Here is a 16,469-nt window from a genome sequence, read left to right as displayed (position 1 = left end):
TGAGGAGAAATGCTGGGCTGGATGAAGCACAAGCTGGAATCAAGACTGCCAGGAAAAATATCAATAACCTCAGATATGCAGATGACACCACCCTTATGGCAGAAAGTAAAGAACTAAAGAGCCTGTTGATGAAAGTGAAAGAGGAGAGTGAAAAAGTTGGCTTAAAACTCAACATTCAGAAAACTAAGATCTGGTCCCATCACTTCACAGCAAATAGATAGGGAAAGAGTGGAAACAGTGAGAGATTTTATTTTGGGGGGCTCCAAAATCACTGCAGATGGTGAGTGCCGCCATGAAATTAAAAGACACTTGCTCCTTGGAAGAAAACGCAGAGACATTACTTTGCCAACAAAGGTCTGTCTAGTCAAAGCTATGGTTTTTCCATGAGTCATGTATGGATGTGAGAGTTGGACCATAAAGAAGGCTGAGCATTGAAGAATTGATGCTTTTGAACTGTGGTGTTGGAAAAGACTCTTGAAAGTCCCTTGGACTTCAAGGAGATCCAACCAGTCCATCCTAAAGGAAATCTGTCCTGAATATTCATTGGAAGGACTGATACTGAAGCTGAAATTCCAATACTTTGGCCACCTGATGCAAAGAACTGATTCATTTGAAAAGACCCTGATGCTGGGAAAGATTGAAGGCAGAGGAGAAGGGGATGACAGAGGATGAGATGGTTGGATGGCATCATCGACTCAATGGACATGAGTTTGAGTGAACTATGGCAATTGGTGATGGACAGGGAGGCCTGGCAAGCTGCAGTCCATGGGGTTGCAAAGAGTCAGCCGTGACTGAGCGACTGAACTGAACACTTGAGACGCAACAAAATGAGGTTGTATCCTAGAACAGGGATCAGATAATAAACATTATAGACTTTTGAGCCACAGGGAAAAATTAAAGATTTTATGTAGGTATTTATGTAACCACTTAAAGTGTAACTGTTTAAGCCTTAGAGCAGTTAGCTTTCAGTTCAGTTCAGTCTCTCAGTTGTGTCCGACTCTTTGCGACCCCATGAACTGCAGCACGCCAGCCCTCCCTATCCATCACCAACTCCCGGAGTTCACTCAGACTCACGTCCATCGAGTCAGTGATGCCATCCAGCCATCTCATCCTCTGTTGTCTCCTTCTCCTCCTGCCCCCAATCCCTCCCAGCATCAGAGTCTTTTCCAATGAGTTAACTCTTCACATGAGGTGGCCAAAGTACTGGAGTTTCAGCTTTAGCATCATTCCTTCCAAAGAACACCCAGGACTGATCTCCTTTAGAATGGACTGGTTGGATCTCCTTGCAGTCCAAGGGACTCTCAGGAGTCTTCTCCAACACCACAGTTCAAAAGCATCAATTCTTTGGTGCTCAGCTTTGTTCACAGTTTAACTTTCACATCCATACATGACCACAGGAAAAACCATAGCCTGTTTAGACGGACCTTTGTTGGCAAAGTAATGTCTCTGCTTTTTAATATGCTATCTAGGTTGGTCATAACTTTCCTTCCAAGGAGTAAGCATCTTTTAATTTCATGGCTGCAATCACCATCTGCAGTGATTTTGGAGGCCCAAAAAATAAAGTCGGAAAAAAAACTGTTTCCACTGTTTCCCCATCTATTTCCCATGAAGTGATGAAACTTTAGCCTGCAGAAAAGTATAAGGCAGGCCAGATTTGGCCTGAGGGCTGTAGTTTGCCTGATCTAGTGAAACTCCTTCTCAAGTACACAATATAACATATGTAGGAAAACATTCATGGTAGCACTGTATGTAATAGTGGAAAACTGGAAATTGGAGATAACCTAAATGGCAAACAATGGAAGAATAAAAATGGATAAATCTAAAAAAAAGTACACATTTAAGTAAAAATAATTTTAAGGGGTAGGTAAGTTATCATGTACATAAGATTTTTAAAATATTATATAATATACTAATTATATACTATTTACTATGAAAGTGAATAGGAAAAGCAGTTCGTCAAGGCTGTATATTGTCACCCTGTTTATTTAACTTATACGCAGAGTACATCATGAGAAACGCTGGACTGGAAGAAACACAACCTGGAGTCAAGATTGCTGGGAGAAATATCAATAACCTCAGATATGCAGATGACACCACCCTTATGGCAGAAAGTGAAGAGGAACTCAAAAGCCTCTTGATGAAAGTGAAAGTGGAGAGTGAAAAAGTTGGCTTAAAGCTCAACATTCAGAAAACGAAGTTCATGGCATCCGGTCCCACCACTTCATGGGAAATAGATGGGGAAACAGTGGAAACAGTGTCAGACTTTATTTTTCTAGGCTCCAAAATCACTACAGATGGTGATTGCAGCCATGAAATTAAAAGACGCTTACTCCTTGGAAGGAAAGTTATGACCAACCTAGATAGCATATTCAAAAGCAGAGACATTACTTTGCCAACAAAGGTCCGTCTAGTCAAGGCTATGGTTTTTCCTGTGGTCATGTATGGATGTGAGAGTTGGACTGTAAAGAAGGCTGAGCACCGAAGAATTGATGCTTTTGAACTGTGTGTTGGAGAAGACTCTTGAGAGTCCCTTGCACTGCAAGGAGATCCAACCAGTCCATTCTGAAGGAGATCAGCCCTGGGATTTCTTTGGAAGGAATGATGCTAAAGCTGAAACTCCAGTACTTTGGCCACCTCATGTGAAGAGTTGACTCATTGGAAAAGACTGATGCTGGGAGGGATTGGGGGCAGGAGGGGAAGGGGACGACAGAGGATGAGATGGCTGGATGGCATCACTGACTCGATGGACGTGAGTCTGAGTGAACTCCGGGAGTTGGTGATGGACAGGGAGGCCTGGCGTGCTGCGATTCATGGGGTCGCAAAGAGTCGGACACGACTGAGCGACTGAGCGACTGATCTGATCTGATCTGATGAAAGTGAAAGTGAAGTCGCTCAGTTGTATCTGACTCTTTGTGACCCTATGGACTGTAGCCTATCAGGCTCTTCAGTCCATGGAATTTTCCAGGTAGGAGTACTGGAGTGGGTTGCCATTTCCTTCTCCATGGGATCTTCCCAACCCAGGGATCAAACCTGAGTCTCCTGCATTGCAGGCAGACGCTTTACCATCTGAGCCACCAGGGAAGCTCACTATTTACTATATGTATAGTAAAATAGTAAAAATATGAAAGTGTATGGTGAACACCAAAATTCAGGTTAGTGGTTATTCTATGGCATAAGGAAGGCTACTTGAGTTTGTAGATTGGTACACCTAGGGCTTCAAATGTATCTGTAATATCTTATAATTTAAATGAAAATATGGCTTCCCAGGTGGCACTAGGGGTAAAGAACCCATTTGCCAATCCAGGAGACACAAGAGATGTGGGTTCAATCCCTAAGTCAGGAAGATCCCCTGGAGGAGGACATGGCAGCCCACTGTAGTATTCTTGCCTGGAGAATCCCTGGTGGGCTAAGTCTATAGGGTCACAAAGAGTTGGACACAACTGAAGTGACTTAGCACATGAGATAATTATTGCAAAATTAAGATTTGATAGCATTACAAGGTGTTCATATGGGTGTTCATATCATAGTTTTGGTGTTTGTAATGTTTAATAATAAAAATATTTTAAAATTTATTTTAAGTTTTATTTGGATGATTTGGTGATCACTTTATAGCCAAATGCTGACAAGATTTTTTGTCCACATTTGTATTTTTGATAAGAGTAAGTTGGTGCTAAATAGAAACACTTGATTTTCTATGAGAAAAGAATACAGACAGGATAAACCCAGAAATTATGTATTCACACCAATATTACAGCATGCTCCTCAAATGACAGAGCAGATAAATATCACAGCAAAACTGAATCAGAAGAAAGAGTAGTATAGACTTCATAAGCTCAAAGAATCATCTTTATAGAGTAAACAGTGTTTTGACTTCAGTAAAAATCATGTTTCATATTCAATTAATATTGTTAACATGAATTTTATTAGTTTTATTTGGCTTATATTTAGTCTATAAAATTACTTTTAGAGTTGTAACAAAGCTATAAACATAAGGCATTCACAGCTAGTTTTTGCTTTATGCTATAAACATAAGGCATTCACAGCTAGTTTTTGCTTTATGCTATAAACATAAGGCATTCACAGCTAGTTTTTGTTTTGTACATACTGAGTTACACTCGGTCTATAAGAATATTTTTCTTTTAAATGGATCTGTACATTTCCATCAAAACAGTATATTTTAGAGAGAAGGAAACACACCAAAGTACTAAGAGTGGGATAGTGAGATTTGGGTATTTTTTTTACTTGATATTTTGTGTTTTCCAATTTTTTACTCTAACTATATGTTATTCTACCAATAAGAAAATTTAAAAAGCTTGTTTTATATTTAATAGTTTTATACTTATGGGGTTCACTACCTGGTTAACCTCAGAACTAAAGCATTCCCCTTATAAGATTCAAAATCTGTTCTCTGGTTTGTCATGGATCACTGCTACTCGAGACCAGACCCAGAAATATCATCTCTAATTATACCTCTTGTCCCACCTGAATGTCGAAGTGCAGAAAATCCTTGCTCATCCTTCCAATCCCAGGTTGGCTCACTCTTATTTTGCATGGAATGGAAGTCAGGAACTTCATGATACCAGTCTATGTCTGTGCTGCTAATAAAATAGAAAACGATGAAGAACCTATTAAGGAATTTCTTAGAACTTAAATTAAATGAATGTATTTATAGGGATTTAAACCTTGTCAGCTATCTTCCTATCTTTTCACTTTTCAGAAATAAATAGTATCATAAAGGGCCTATTGTTAAAAAGAATAATTCATCTTGCAAAATGAACCAGACCATCTCTAGAATCTTGCAAGCACAATTTCCTTGATTCTGCAATTTGACGAAAATTCTTTAAAGAGATGTGAAACTACATCTTTGCTCCTCCAGTGGCATGTAAGGTTTTCCAGATCACCATCAGATCTTCAAAAGAATGTGAAAGACACAGAGATGAGAGCAAGAGCCATGCTTGTTCACCTGCTGAGGCAGTCTCCTGTATGAGGGTCGCAGCTCCCCGCACAGTCACAAGGCCTGCAGCCGTAGTCTCCGAAGCCCCAGTACCCCACCATACACCTCTCACAATGTGGCCCTGCCACCCCAGGCTTGCACGGGCAGTCACCATTGCTGGGGTCACAGAAGGTCACCGAGCTGAAAGGAAGGACAGCTGATCCAACTGGATGACAGGAACACACTACAACAGAGAAGACACAGAAGCACCAATGAGTGAACCGGTTATCTGCAAAGATTGGTCCCCAGCTGTTTCCTCTCACCACACAGCACATCTCTGAGGCTCCTCCTTTACCCACTTACTGTATGCTCAGCGAGTGAAAGCTAATTAAACTGCAGATAAGAAGACATCATCAGAAAAGCACATCTGTCGCTAAACCACCTAATTTATCATTAAATTAAAGGCATTAATATGAACGGCTTTTTGTCTGGGGTGATGAGGATGAATAAGCAAAGAAGACAAAGAAGAAGCAGTTAGTGAGAAAGAAAAATAATCATGAGTGCATGGTGTTCTGGAAGCTGAAGCTCCAAGGAGGTGGGCAACATCAACTGTGTTAAATGCTGTAAGTCCAAGCAGATGAAGGGCAGGAATGGATCAATGCACCTGACAGCATGAAGACCACTGGTGTCCATGACAGGAACAGTTTCAGTGTAATAGTGAGTAGTGAACCTCATTGAATAAAACTCAGGAGAGAATAGGAGTAGAGGAATTTGAGCATGAAAACAGACAGCGCTATTGAGAGCTTTTCTATAAGGGCACAGAAATGTGGTGGTAGCTTAAACTGGAGACAGGAACTGAAGTGAAGGTTTCAGTTTTTGTCTGTTGTGTTTGTTTTAAGCTGGGGGAAATTACAGCATGCTTGATGTTGGTGGAAAAGATCCAGTAGAAAGGGGGAAACTGATGAGTAAAAGAGAGATGGGAGAATTTTAAAAGGGATATTTGGGCATACTTGGGTAAGGATAAAAGGATGGGATTTGGTGTAGAAGAGGAGGTGTTGGCCTTGGGTAAAAGCATAATTAGTTCATAGTAATAAGATGGAAGGCAGAGCATATGGATACAAATGCAGGGAAGTGGATAAATGCCATGGTGGGAGCTGGGACTTTTCTTCTGACTGCTTGTTTTCTGGATGAAATAGAAAACTATGTCATCAGGTGAGAAAGATGACAAAGAATGGGAGTGGGAAAGTGACTGAGAGACTTAGGAAGTGAAGTATAATTGCCAGCAGCATAAAGGGCACCTTTTGAGATTAGTAGTCATGAATGCATAGTGACTTTGGACAAAATGATTGGTTGTTTCTTCAGTTCTATACAACTAGAAGAGTTCAGATGTGGCACAGGAAGAAAGCTTGATTTGATTTGCTGAATGTTTGTGTCCTTCCCACTAAATTTGCGTGTTGAAGCCTAATCCCCACCATGATGGTATTAAGAGGTGGGAAGCCTTTGGGAGGTTTGGATACAGTTTAGGGGAGATGAGATTGGTACCCTTATAAGGGACAAAGAGCGCAGAGCTCTCTTCCTTGTGAAGGATGTGAGGCAACAACAGAAGTTGGCAGTCTGCAACCTGGAAGAGAGCTCTCACCAGAACCGGGCCATTGCTGGCATCATATTGCAGACTTAAACCTCCAGAACTGTGAGAAATAAATGTTTATGTTTAAGCCACCTGCCTGCCTGTCTGCTAAGTCGCTTCAGTTGTATCCAACTCTTTGCAACCCTGCGGACTGTAGCCCGCCAGACTCCTCTCTCCCTGAGATTCTCCAGGCAAGAATACTGGAGTGTGTTGCCATTTCCTCCTCCAGGGGATCTTCCCCACCCAGGGACTGAACATGCGTACTCTGTAGCTCCTGCTTTGGCAGACGGATTCTTTACCACTGACCATCTGGAAAGCCCTTAAGCCACCTAGTCTATGATATTTTGTTATAACAGCCTGCATAGGCTAAGACAGCTCCTCAGACTAGAATCTATAATCACCATTTCTGCAAGTTCTTTATATTAATCAAGAGTCCTTCTCCTCAGCCCTATGGACAGAGAAGCCTGGTGGGTGCGACTTAGCACATATGCAGTAGCCGACTAACAATGCTGTGACAGTTTCAGCCTCCTTGTTTCATGCCTCCCAGATAGTTAACCACTCTTTCTTCTACACTGCCTCTGTTCTTTGTATGTATTTCTATTTTGTGTGTATCACAGTGCATCATTATTATTTGTTTATGTGCCTGTCTCCCTTATTACTAGACTCTGAACTCATTGACAGAAGCATCTTTATCTTCTTATTTTGGCTTTCTATACTCCAGAACAGAGTCCAGAGTATAGTAGATGCCCAAATAAGAATTTATGGAATTGACATGAAGGTCATTCCAGGCTGTGGGAGTCGTATGTGAAAGGGCCTGTTTGGGGAATGTGAGAAGTTTAGTGTGTGTAGAGTATACATTTAGGGGAAAGCAGTTGGAACTGATACCATTGTTGTTGTTTAGTCACTAAGTCATGTCTGACTCTGCGACTCCATGGACTATATCCCACCAGGCTTCTCTGTCCATGGGATTTTTCCAGGCAAGAATACTGGAGTGGGTTGTCATTTCCTTCTCCAGGGGATCTTCCCAACTGATGAGGCAGAAGAAAAAGTGTAGAGTTAGGTTTGGAACCAGACCATGGCAGAACCTAAGCTAAGAAGTTGAATTTTGTCTTATGGGTATAAAGAATCATAGGAAGCAAACAGTTTTAAAAAAAAAAGCAGAATTATGACATGGTTAGAATTTAATTTTGACACTTACTTTGGTGACATCATAAATAGACTACAGTAGGGAGGGACTGATGTCAGGGAAACCAAACAAATGAGAGAAAACAAGGAACTGAACTAAGACAGCAGATGAAGGAACAGGAGAAAAGGTTGGATGTGAAAAACTTTTTAAATATTGAACTGATAGGATTCAAGGGCTGGATGATGAGGAAGAATGCATTGTTGACGGACAACAGAAACAGGAAGATTTTAAGGTTTCTAGTTTATGAAAGTGAATAGAGCAGGTTGGGGTAGGTGAATCCATGTTGGGGTGGAGATAAGGAAGAGAGGGAGAAAAAGATGAGTTCAGGGTTAGACATATTGAGATGTCTGAAGAATACACTAATAAGTTATACTGTGTATGTTTGTGCTTAGCTGCTCAGTCATGTCCAGATCTTTGTGTAGCCCACCAGGCTCCTCTGTTCATGGGTATTCTCCAGGCAAAAGTACTGGAGTGAATTGCCATGCCCTCCTTCAGGGAATCTTCCCAATTCAGCAATCAAACCCAGGTCTCCCACATTTCAGGTGGAAGCGTCACCATCTGAGCCACCAGGGAAGCCCAATAAGTTATACCAAGCAACTGGAAATAATAATCCGAAGTGTAATAGAAGGTTGGAATAACAAATACAGTTTTGAGAATTGTCAGCAAATGGGAATTGAAACTAGGACTACTGGATGAGATTTCCCAGAGATAGTATACAGAGTAAGAAGTGTAAGTAAGAAGTAAGTAAGTAAAGTAAGAAGTTCCACCAAAGTGGAACACTGGTGAACACCCACATAGTCCAGGCAGTGGAGGAGCAGTAACTTGTGAAGCAGATAAGGACCAGATAGAAAGGGAGAAGAATCAAGTAGATGTTGTTATGGAAACCAAAGGATGAGAAAGTTTCAAGTGATTAACAATGTCAAACAAAGCAGAATGTGTTAGTCACATAAGATATATAATAGGACAGTAATGCTGTCACACAGGAGGGCATTGGTGACTTGGAAGAACAGGATCTGAAGAAATGGAGGTATTAATGGTATAGCATTCTGTTCAGCGGAGAAGGCAATGGCAACCCACTCCAGTACTCTTGCCTGGAAAATCCCATGGGCGGAGGAGCCTGGTAGGCTGCAGTCCATGGGGTCGCTAAGAGTCGGACACGACTGAGCGACTTCACTTTCACTTTTCACTTTCATGCATTGGAGAAGGAAATGGCAACCCACTTCAGTGTTCTTGCCTGGAGAATCCCGGAGACGGGGGAGCCTGGTGGGCTGCCGTCTATGGGGTCGCACAGAGTTGGACACGACTGAAGTGACTTAGCAGCAACAGCAGCAGCAGCATTCTGTCTAGATCTCCTTCATTTTGTTAAGCCTATAATCATTAGGGTAGTAGTTTTCAAACCAGCAGGAATGTGAGAAGTCTACAAAAATTCTATACATGTTATATCTGTGAAATATACCCTTCCTTTCCTCTCTATGCTCTCCTTGGTTGAGAACCACTAAAATAAGAACATGGAATATTGCCCTTTCTAAAAACAAAAGGTATAAATTATCTTCTTGGGACTATTCATTTATTTGCTCACTCAACCAACATGTGTTAGTTAATAATTCTAATGTTTATGAAGCATTTGTAGTTTACAAAACACAACTACCCCTTAGTCAAATATTTAAGGTCCTTCATATTATGGCCCTAGCCCACTTTCCTACTTTAACTTCTCATTACTCTCTTGTGTACAGCCCTTATTCTAATTGAATGAGATGAATTCTTGCAGTTAGCCTTTATTCTAATTAAGTGGAACCCCAATCTTTCCTGCTCTTGTACCTTTATGAATCCCAATAGGGAAATCTTTTCTCCTACATCTGTCTTTCTAAATTCTACACATCCTTTAAGATCTATTCAAGTGCCAACCCTAAAGGTTGTCTCTGGAAGGCCATGGTCAAAATGATTCAACGATTTGGAGTAGTGGAAATGCTCATGGTAGGAGCCCTGTTTGCATCTTTCTTATAAAGACAAAACCTCACAGTTGAAATTCAGTGATATTCAGAAAAGATGCGGCACCCTTCCCGCTGCAACCCTCTCCCACCCCACCAAGTATGAAGCCCAAAGCAGCCATTCCATTTATCTATCTAATGGGCAAGTTTACCTTAGAAATCATTCCCTATTTCAACATAGTTGAATATGATTTCATCCTTTATTTGAAACCTCTTAGTGCTTTAAAAATAGCATTTCTTGTTATAGCTCTGCTCACTTCTACTTTGCATTTCAGACAGTCAGGTGTCTACTTTTCTCTGACCAACCAGTATGTAAATTCCTTGAAGATGAGCATGGGTTTCACTCACCTACCCCCTGAAGTCTTTAGTGGAGAGACTTGGGTTCAACTCCAAGCTAAATTTTTTTATCTTTATGAGCCTCACGTTTCTATTTTACCAGGTTGTATTAAGAATTAAATGAGTCATAGTGTATCTCCCTTGGAGAAGGAAATGGCAACCCACTCCAGTGTTCTTGCCTGGAGAATCCCAGGGACAGGGGAGCCTGGTGGGCTGCCGTCTATGGGGTCGCACAGAGTCAGACACGACTGAAGCGACTTAGCAGTAGCAGCAGCAGTGTATGTCCCTAGGACTTAACAGGCAGCTAGCAAATAGCAGATTCTGGCTACTCAATAAAAGACTGTTTATTTGAATTAAAAGGCAGTGATGAAAAAGCTATTTACAAAGGGCAGCAGAGGAAAACACCATAATAGACATTGCTTGAAAAGATAAGTGTGTGTGTTTGTTTAAGGCAGCATTTATTTATCTGTTCACTTACCCAATAGACATTTAATGAGCACTTACTGTGTGTTAAATACTGAACAGACTCCCAGGCACTGATTTGATATTTTTGGCTCTTAAAGATATCCAGAATTTAGAAGAATAATTATTAGAAGATTAAAAAAACTTATCTAATGCAAGGAGAAAAGTAAACATTCTGCCTCTAAAACAGTGAGTTTTTCAGGAGACCAACTTTATTTCGGTTCATACAGTTATGGTGATTGCTGACATTAAATCCCCTGATTTTTTTTTCTTTTGGTTGGGTTTTGTTATGAAAACATTAGGCATTTCCTCTTGATAGCAAAGTATTTTTGATTTTTCATTTGTTTTTAATTAAATAATTTGGAGAGATTATACAGTATGTAACATGAATGTATCAAAATGCTATGTGAAGACGTTTTAATTAAATTAAATCCCATAATCCAATAGAAACATTTCATCATTTTGAGGTGACTAAACCAATAGTTACCGTATCACTCAGTTAAGTCAACTTAGTTCTTGACAGCAGACAGGGGACCAGAAGAAAGACAAGGTAGGACTCATCTATTGTATTATATGGTATTCCACCACTACCACCGCTATCTTTTACTCTTATGGAAAAATCCAGTCCTTTCTAGGATTTGACCTCTCTGTACTGCCATATATTTTAAAACCTACACACATTTCAGGAATGGCCAGAGAAGAATGTGATTCTATTACACGTGCTAGTGGATTTCTGTCAATGTGACTTTTCACATAATTAAAAGATAAAAATACCATTTGGAAACTATGCAGAATTAGCTCCAGGCAAAAGCCCCTGACACCTTTCATGGCATACTTTTTCAGACTGCACACTGAGGCTCGCCTTGCATACCTATCTCCTGAAGTTTCTATGGCAAGCAATATCTATTACATACATAATCTACATTTCTTATTTTCTTCCAAAATGGAAGTATATTTTCTCCTTGTTTGGGAGGAGGAGGGAAGGTTCTTCTTAGATTCCAGTTCAGGTTATGATCTTCCAACATAAACAGTAAGTGCTTGGGTTGAATTTTAGAATCAATAATTTACTAATTGTTGTAAATCAATAACTTACTAATTTTTGACTCTAAAATTCAACCCAAACACTTACATTTTATACATTCATTATGGTGAATATCAAATTAAAACCAAGGGGGCTTTCCTGGTGGTTCAGTGGTAAAGAATCCACCTGCCAATGCTGAAGACATGTGTTTGATCACTGGTCTGGGAAGACCCCACATGCTGCAACTAGGAGTTCACATGCCACAGCTAAAGACCCCATATGCCACAGCTAAGACCTGGAGCAGCCAAATAAATACATTTTAAAAAAAATTAGAACCCAGAGTGACATAAACCCTTAACTTCAGTTTTGTCTTCTCCTTGGTAGACACAAAACCCAATAGTAGAGATTGAACTGACACCATATACTATTATTCTAAACTTAATTATTAGTTTCATTATCATTTGGGGGGGTATTCAGCTGTGGTAAATTGTTCCCGACAGCCAAAATGGTGCTTTGAGTAGTAACCAGATACACTGGGTTGGCCAAAAAGTTCGTTCAGGTTTTTCTGTAACATCTTATACAAAACCCTGAATGAACTTTTTGGCCAACCCAATATTTAGAGGCTATGTGATCTATCTAGGAAGTAAATTATTACTGGAGTAATTATTAATACCACTACCTCCCAAAAGAAAATTCACCCTAGGCTGCTCTTGTACAACCATACTGACAAAGCAAAATTATTTTTAAAATGTCATTTTAATTCCTCATTATTGTCACAAGATTTCTTTAATAATGAAACAACTTATTTTAAACAGTATGTTCTGTCTGGTATGTCCTGTTATAAGAAAACATGACACAGTAGCACAAAACTTCCAGAACAGATGAGACAGAGGAAATAAGTACTTCACAAAAGATTTCACAACAATTTTCCTTCAAATAATGAATTTAGATAATTGCTAAATGTTGTACAGATCTCATTTACAGATACGTATTAGTAGCACCACATCTATTTTGTGATGTATTGTCCCTCCACAGAGCATGTACAGACAAGACTGAGGACAGAGGCGGTTTTTTCCTTAGAAAAGGTAACTACAAATAGAACAATGGATGAACACTTTTAAAATAACCTTGTGTATATATAAGGCTCTGAAACTAATATCTGTTTCAATCACAAAGGCTGATGATGAATACAACTGTTTGGAAAGTACCTGTAATGTCTCAGAAGACATTACCTACAATACAAAGACAATCTAATAGAGTTGGTAATGGCAAAAACTTAAAGAGTCAGACTAAGAGTTCAAATTCTGGTTATGTGGCTTACCCCTTATATAACTGTGAAATTAACCCCCTCAAGTCTCAATTTTCTCACTCATGAAAGCAGAGTAATAATACCTATGCTACAGAATTGTTTCTTTGAGGATTAAATGAGATAATGTATATATGTAGCAATGTTTCAGGCATTTAGCGGCACCTTATGAAAGGGGACGTCAGAGGATGAGATGGCTGGATGGCATCACTGACTCGATGGACTTGAGTCTGAGTGAACTCTGGGAGTTGGTGATGGACAGGGAGGCCTGGCAGTGCTGCGATTCATGGGGTCGCAAAGAGTCAGACACGACTGAGCAACTGAACTGAACTGAACTGAACTATGCTTAGATAATCACTGTTATTGTTATCTGCATGAAACATACCAGCTTTAAATGTCCACCATTTATTCATTTATTCATCAAACCTTTACCAAAGAGTTATTGAGCTTTGGTGTTAACATGAACTATGCTAGGAGATGAAGATACAAAGACAAATAGAGAGTCATATCTCTTCAGAAAGATATGCAAATAAATAATTGTTGTTGCTAAGTCGCTAAGTCGTGTCCAACTTTGAGACCCCACAGCTGTAGCCCTCCAGGTTCCTCTGTCCATGGGATTTCCAGAACAAGAATACTGGAGTGGATTGCCAGTTCCTTCTCCAGGGGATCTTCCCATGTCTCCTGCACTACAGGTGGGTTCTTTACCACTGAGCCACCAGGGCAGTAAGTGTTAGAACAGAGGTAGACCAGGGTGCATGGAAACGCAGAGGAAAGAAGAAAAACTGCCTCATTAAAGATATGGGTTTTTTTAAGGAAATTAATTCTCTAACTGGCTTTCAAAACAGGCTGAAATTCCTTGCTTTGTACCTGGAAGGAACAGGTGGCAAACAGCTTTCTTGACTAATCTAAGTCCTCTAGGTTACTCGCCCTGTTACATGTTCCCTTCTCTGCTTAAAAGAAAATTAATCAGCTATCACTCTTATTTTGTGGGTCAAAGTATGTTGAGAAAAAGTAGGGTATTATCTATGGTCCTGCTGCTTATAGGGAGATTCCCTGCGATGGAACGTAGGATAAGAGTCACAGCTGTCAGTCTGCATGAACATAATAAGCATGTCAACATGGATACAGAATGGCCAGGAATATAATGGAAGGGCTATGGCTTCCTCTATTCTGATGGGATTGCTAAAGCCTTTGGTGGTAGAGACCACTGCTGCCTTTTCAGCTTTATTCCCACCTTCACTGCAGCTCAATGAGTCTGCGTATCATTCAAAGAGTGATCCAGGATGCCAAGTGTGGGAACCACCTTGGGAACCACAGAGTTCCTAAACTCAACCACCTGCTGAGTTTAGCATCTCACTATTTTTTAAATTGTCAGGACTTCTTAGTATTACCTGATGGCTCTAGCTTTTGCCACTTTGTTAGTAAAAGCTACACTGGGAGCAAAATACCCTGGAAGTATTTGCTTCTGATTTAGCTTTTCTAAAAACAGAACTCCAAGGTCACGGCTCTCGGCTGGGAAAGAAGCTGCTCGTAAAGCTTTTTCACCACTGCTCAGCAACCATGCCTTCAGCAGCACCTTCCAGCCTCCCAACATTGTTGTCTCCTGAAAAGGCCAAGGCCCTACAAAATTTCTGATGGGGAATTTCTAATACCAAAGCCATTTCAAAAGTTGCCCAGCTTCCTGCCAAGGTTCTTAGAAGGAACAGGAAATGACTTTGAGATTTAGCTCCAAACAGGAGACAGTATGAACTGTCATTACTATATTAAGTGTGAAGTTAAGCGTTAGATAAAATGAAGTTGTCTATTTTTTTGACATTATTTTCTCCTTTCCTTCTACTATCAACTATTTTTTTTGCTAGTGGATGGATAGCTATAAAAAATAAAAAATTTGTACACGAATTTTTCTCAAATAAAATATGTTTTACCCCTTTATTCTCCTAAGGAGCATGTTTCTATTCACTTTTTAAGTGTTATACACATTGTATTCAAAGATAGCTAGTTCCACAATATTCAAGGTATATATTCCTTTAAAAAAACTACACTAGAATAAACTTAATAAGAAAATAATCTAAATTAAGATTGCCTATCAGTTACTAAAATGCAATGTCTCCTGAGTTGTACATCCCACACAAAGATAGAGATTCGTTTATGCCTGATATCTATCCATTCTTGCCTCTATTGAATAGTTTTTAAAAATAAATGGAAGGTATTTAAGTATATTTCCTATCTGTCTTCTATAAGCTTTTAAATGAGTAATGCAAATAAATACAAAAGTCATGCCCTTTATTTATTTATTTTTGGAATTGAATTGCTCGGATATAATCCCACTGAATTCTTATTTTATTTATTTATGTATTTATTTTTGGCCATGCTGTGCAGTATTCAGGATCTTAGTTCCCCCACCAAGGGACAGTCCGTACCCCTTGTAATGTCCCCTGCAGAATCTTAACCACTGGATTGCCAGAGAAGTCCCCAGGCTGTTTATTTTTAATGCTTTACTATATGACCACTGCTCAGACCTTCAGTTTGATCGCTATATCATTCCTTTCCTGTTTACTAGTTGTAACTGAGCCAGTTCCTATTTATTTCTGGGTATATGTAAGAGATCTTAGAGAACTAAATAGCTGATTTTTATATTCCTGGGTTGCTACTTTAGTTAAAATTGAAGGAAGTACTTTTGGGTGTATAGACAAATTTTACTATGGCAAAACTTTTTGGTACAGTTTTGGACACTGTATTTGGAGAATTTGGTTAGATTATACACCATTGTCTTTTTGTTAAAGACAGCCTTCTGTATTCCCAGTCCACTCAGGTACCATCCACTTAGTCATCTCTAACTCCTTTTTCCTTTGAAGAAAGAACCCCTATGGACTCCATTTATAGCCCCTGCTAGACTGTCATGGTACCCCTTCCTTCTTAATATTTAATGTAGTTTTTTTTTTTCTTAATGCAGTTTTTAATTTACACATTTACTTGGGTAAATTTATTTATAGCTTGTTCACATGGAGTTAGGGACTCTTGTTGTTTGTACCATGAATAGGATAGACCAGTCACATGATAGGCACTGGGTAAATCTGTGTTGAGTTTTTTAAAACTGGGTTAATTACAGTCAGTTAATAAATGTTTCCTAATGATTGATGGTCTTCTGGCCTCCAGTGTAATTTCAGTATGATTTTTCACCTCACTGCCATCTCTATAGGATATTGTGAAGGCCTAGAAGGTAGAGGCCTTGTCTTTTCATCTCTGTATTCCCCAAAATCTAGGACCATGACTGACCCATTTTTAGGACTTACTCAATCTCTATTGAGCAACAACCAGGAAATTATTTTATGTTTTCAAGAACCTCCTAAAAGGCTCATACTATTTCTTTTACAGGTTTTTAGTAACACTAAGATACTAGAAACAGAACAAGCAGAACAAATTCATAAAAAATGGAAATGGCCAAATAGAAGAGAATATTCTGGATCTTCCTAGAGCAAGGCTGTTCCCTGCATTAGTGCAAGACTGCTTCCTACATTTAATGAGCTACTCAGTCAAATAATATTATTTATTATTTGTAAAAAAATTCTTTATTCTAACTCTGTGGGAGACATTCCCCACCCATAAATCT

The 16,469-nt window shown here is 39.5% G+C and overlaps 1 protein-coding gene across 12 annotated transcripts in view; it reads right to left on the bottom strand.

Moving 5' to 3' along the window:
• Positions 1–16,469, bottom strand: part of NTN4 (netrin 4) — a 135,565-nt gene that overhangs the window by 19,958 nt on the left and 99,138 nt on the right. For 4 of the 12 annotated variants that reach the window (XM_025283686.3, XM_025283683.3, XM_025283685.3 and 1 more), the window contains exons 6-7: positions 4,964–5,177; positions 4,471–4,598 (exon numbers count right to left, since the gene is read on the bottom strand). In XM_025283686.3, coding sequence (XP_025139471.2) covers positions 4,471–4,598; positions 4,964–5,177 — 342 coding nt within the window. The remainder of the gene's footprint in view (positions 1–4,470; positions 4,599–4,963; positions 5,178–16,469) is intronic. The other 8 variants (XM_044941485.2, XM_044941483.2, XM_006051052.4 and 5 more) reach the window with 3 other exon arrangements.

Source organism: Bubalus bubalis, chromosome 4, assembly GCF_019923935.1.
Source record: "Bubalus bubalis isolate 160015118507 breed Murrah chromosome 4, NDDB_SH_1, whole genome shotgun sequence".
Lineage (NCBI taxonomy): Eukaryota > Metazoa > Chordata > Mammalia > Artiodactyla > Bovidae > Bubalus > Bubalus bubalis.
This window is presented reverse-complemented; position numbering and strand designations above follow the sequence as displayed.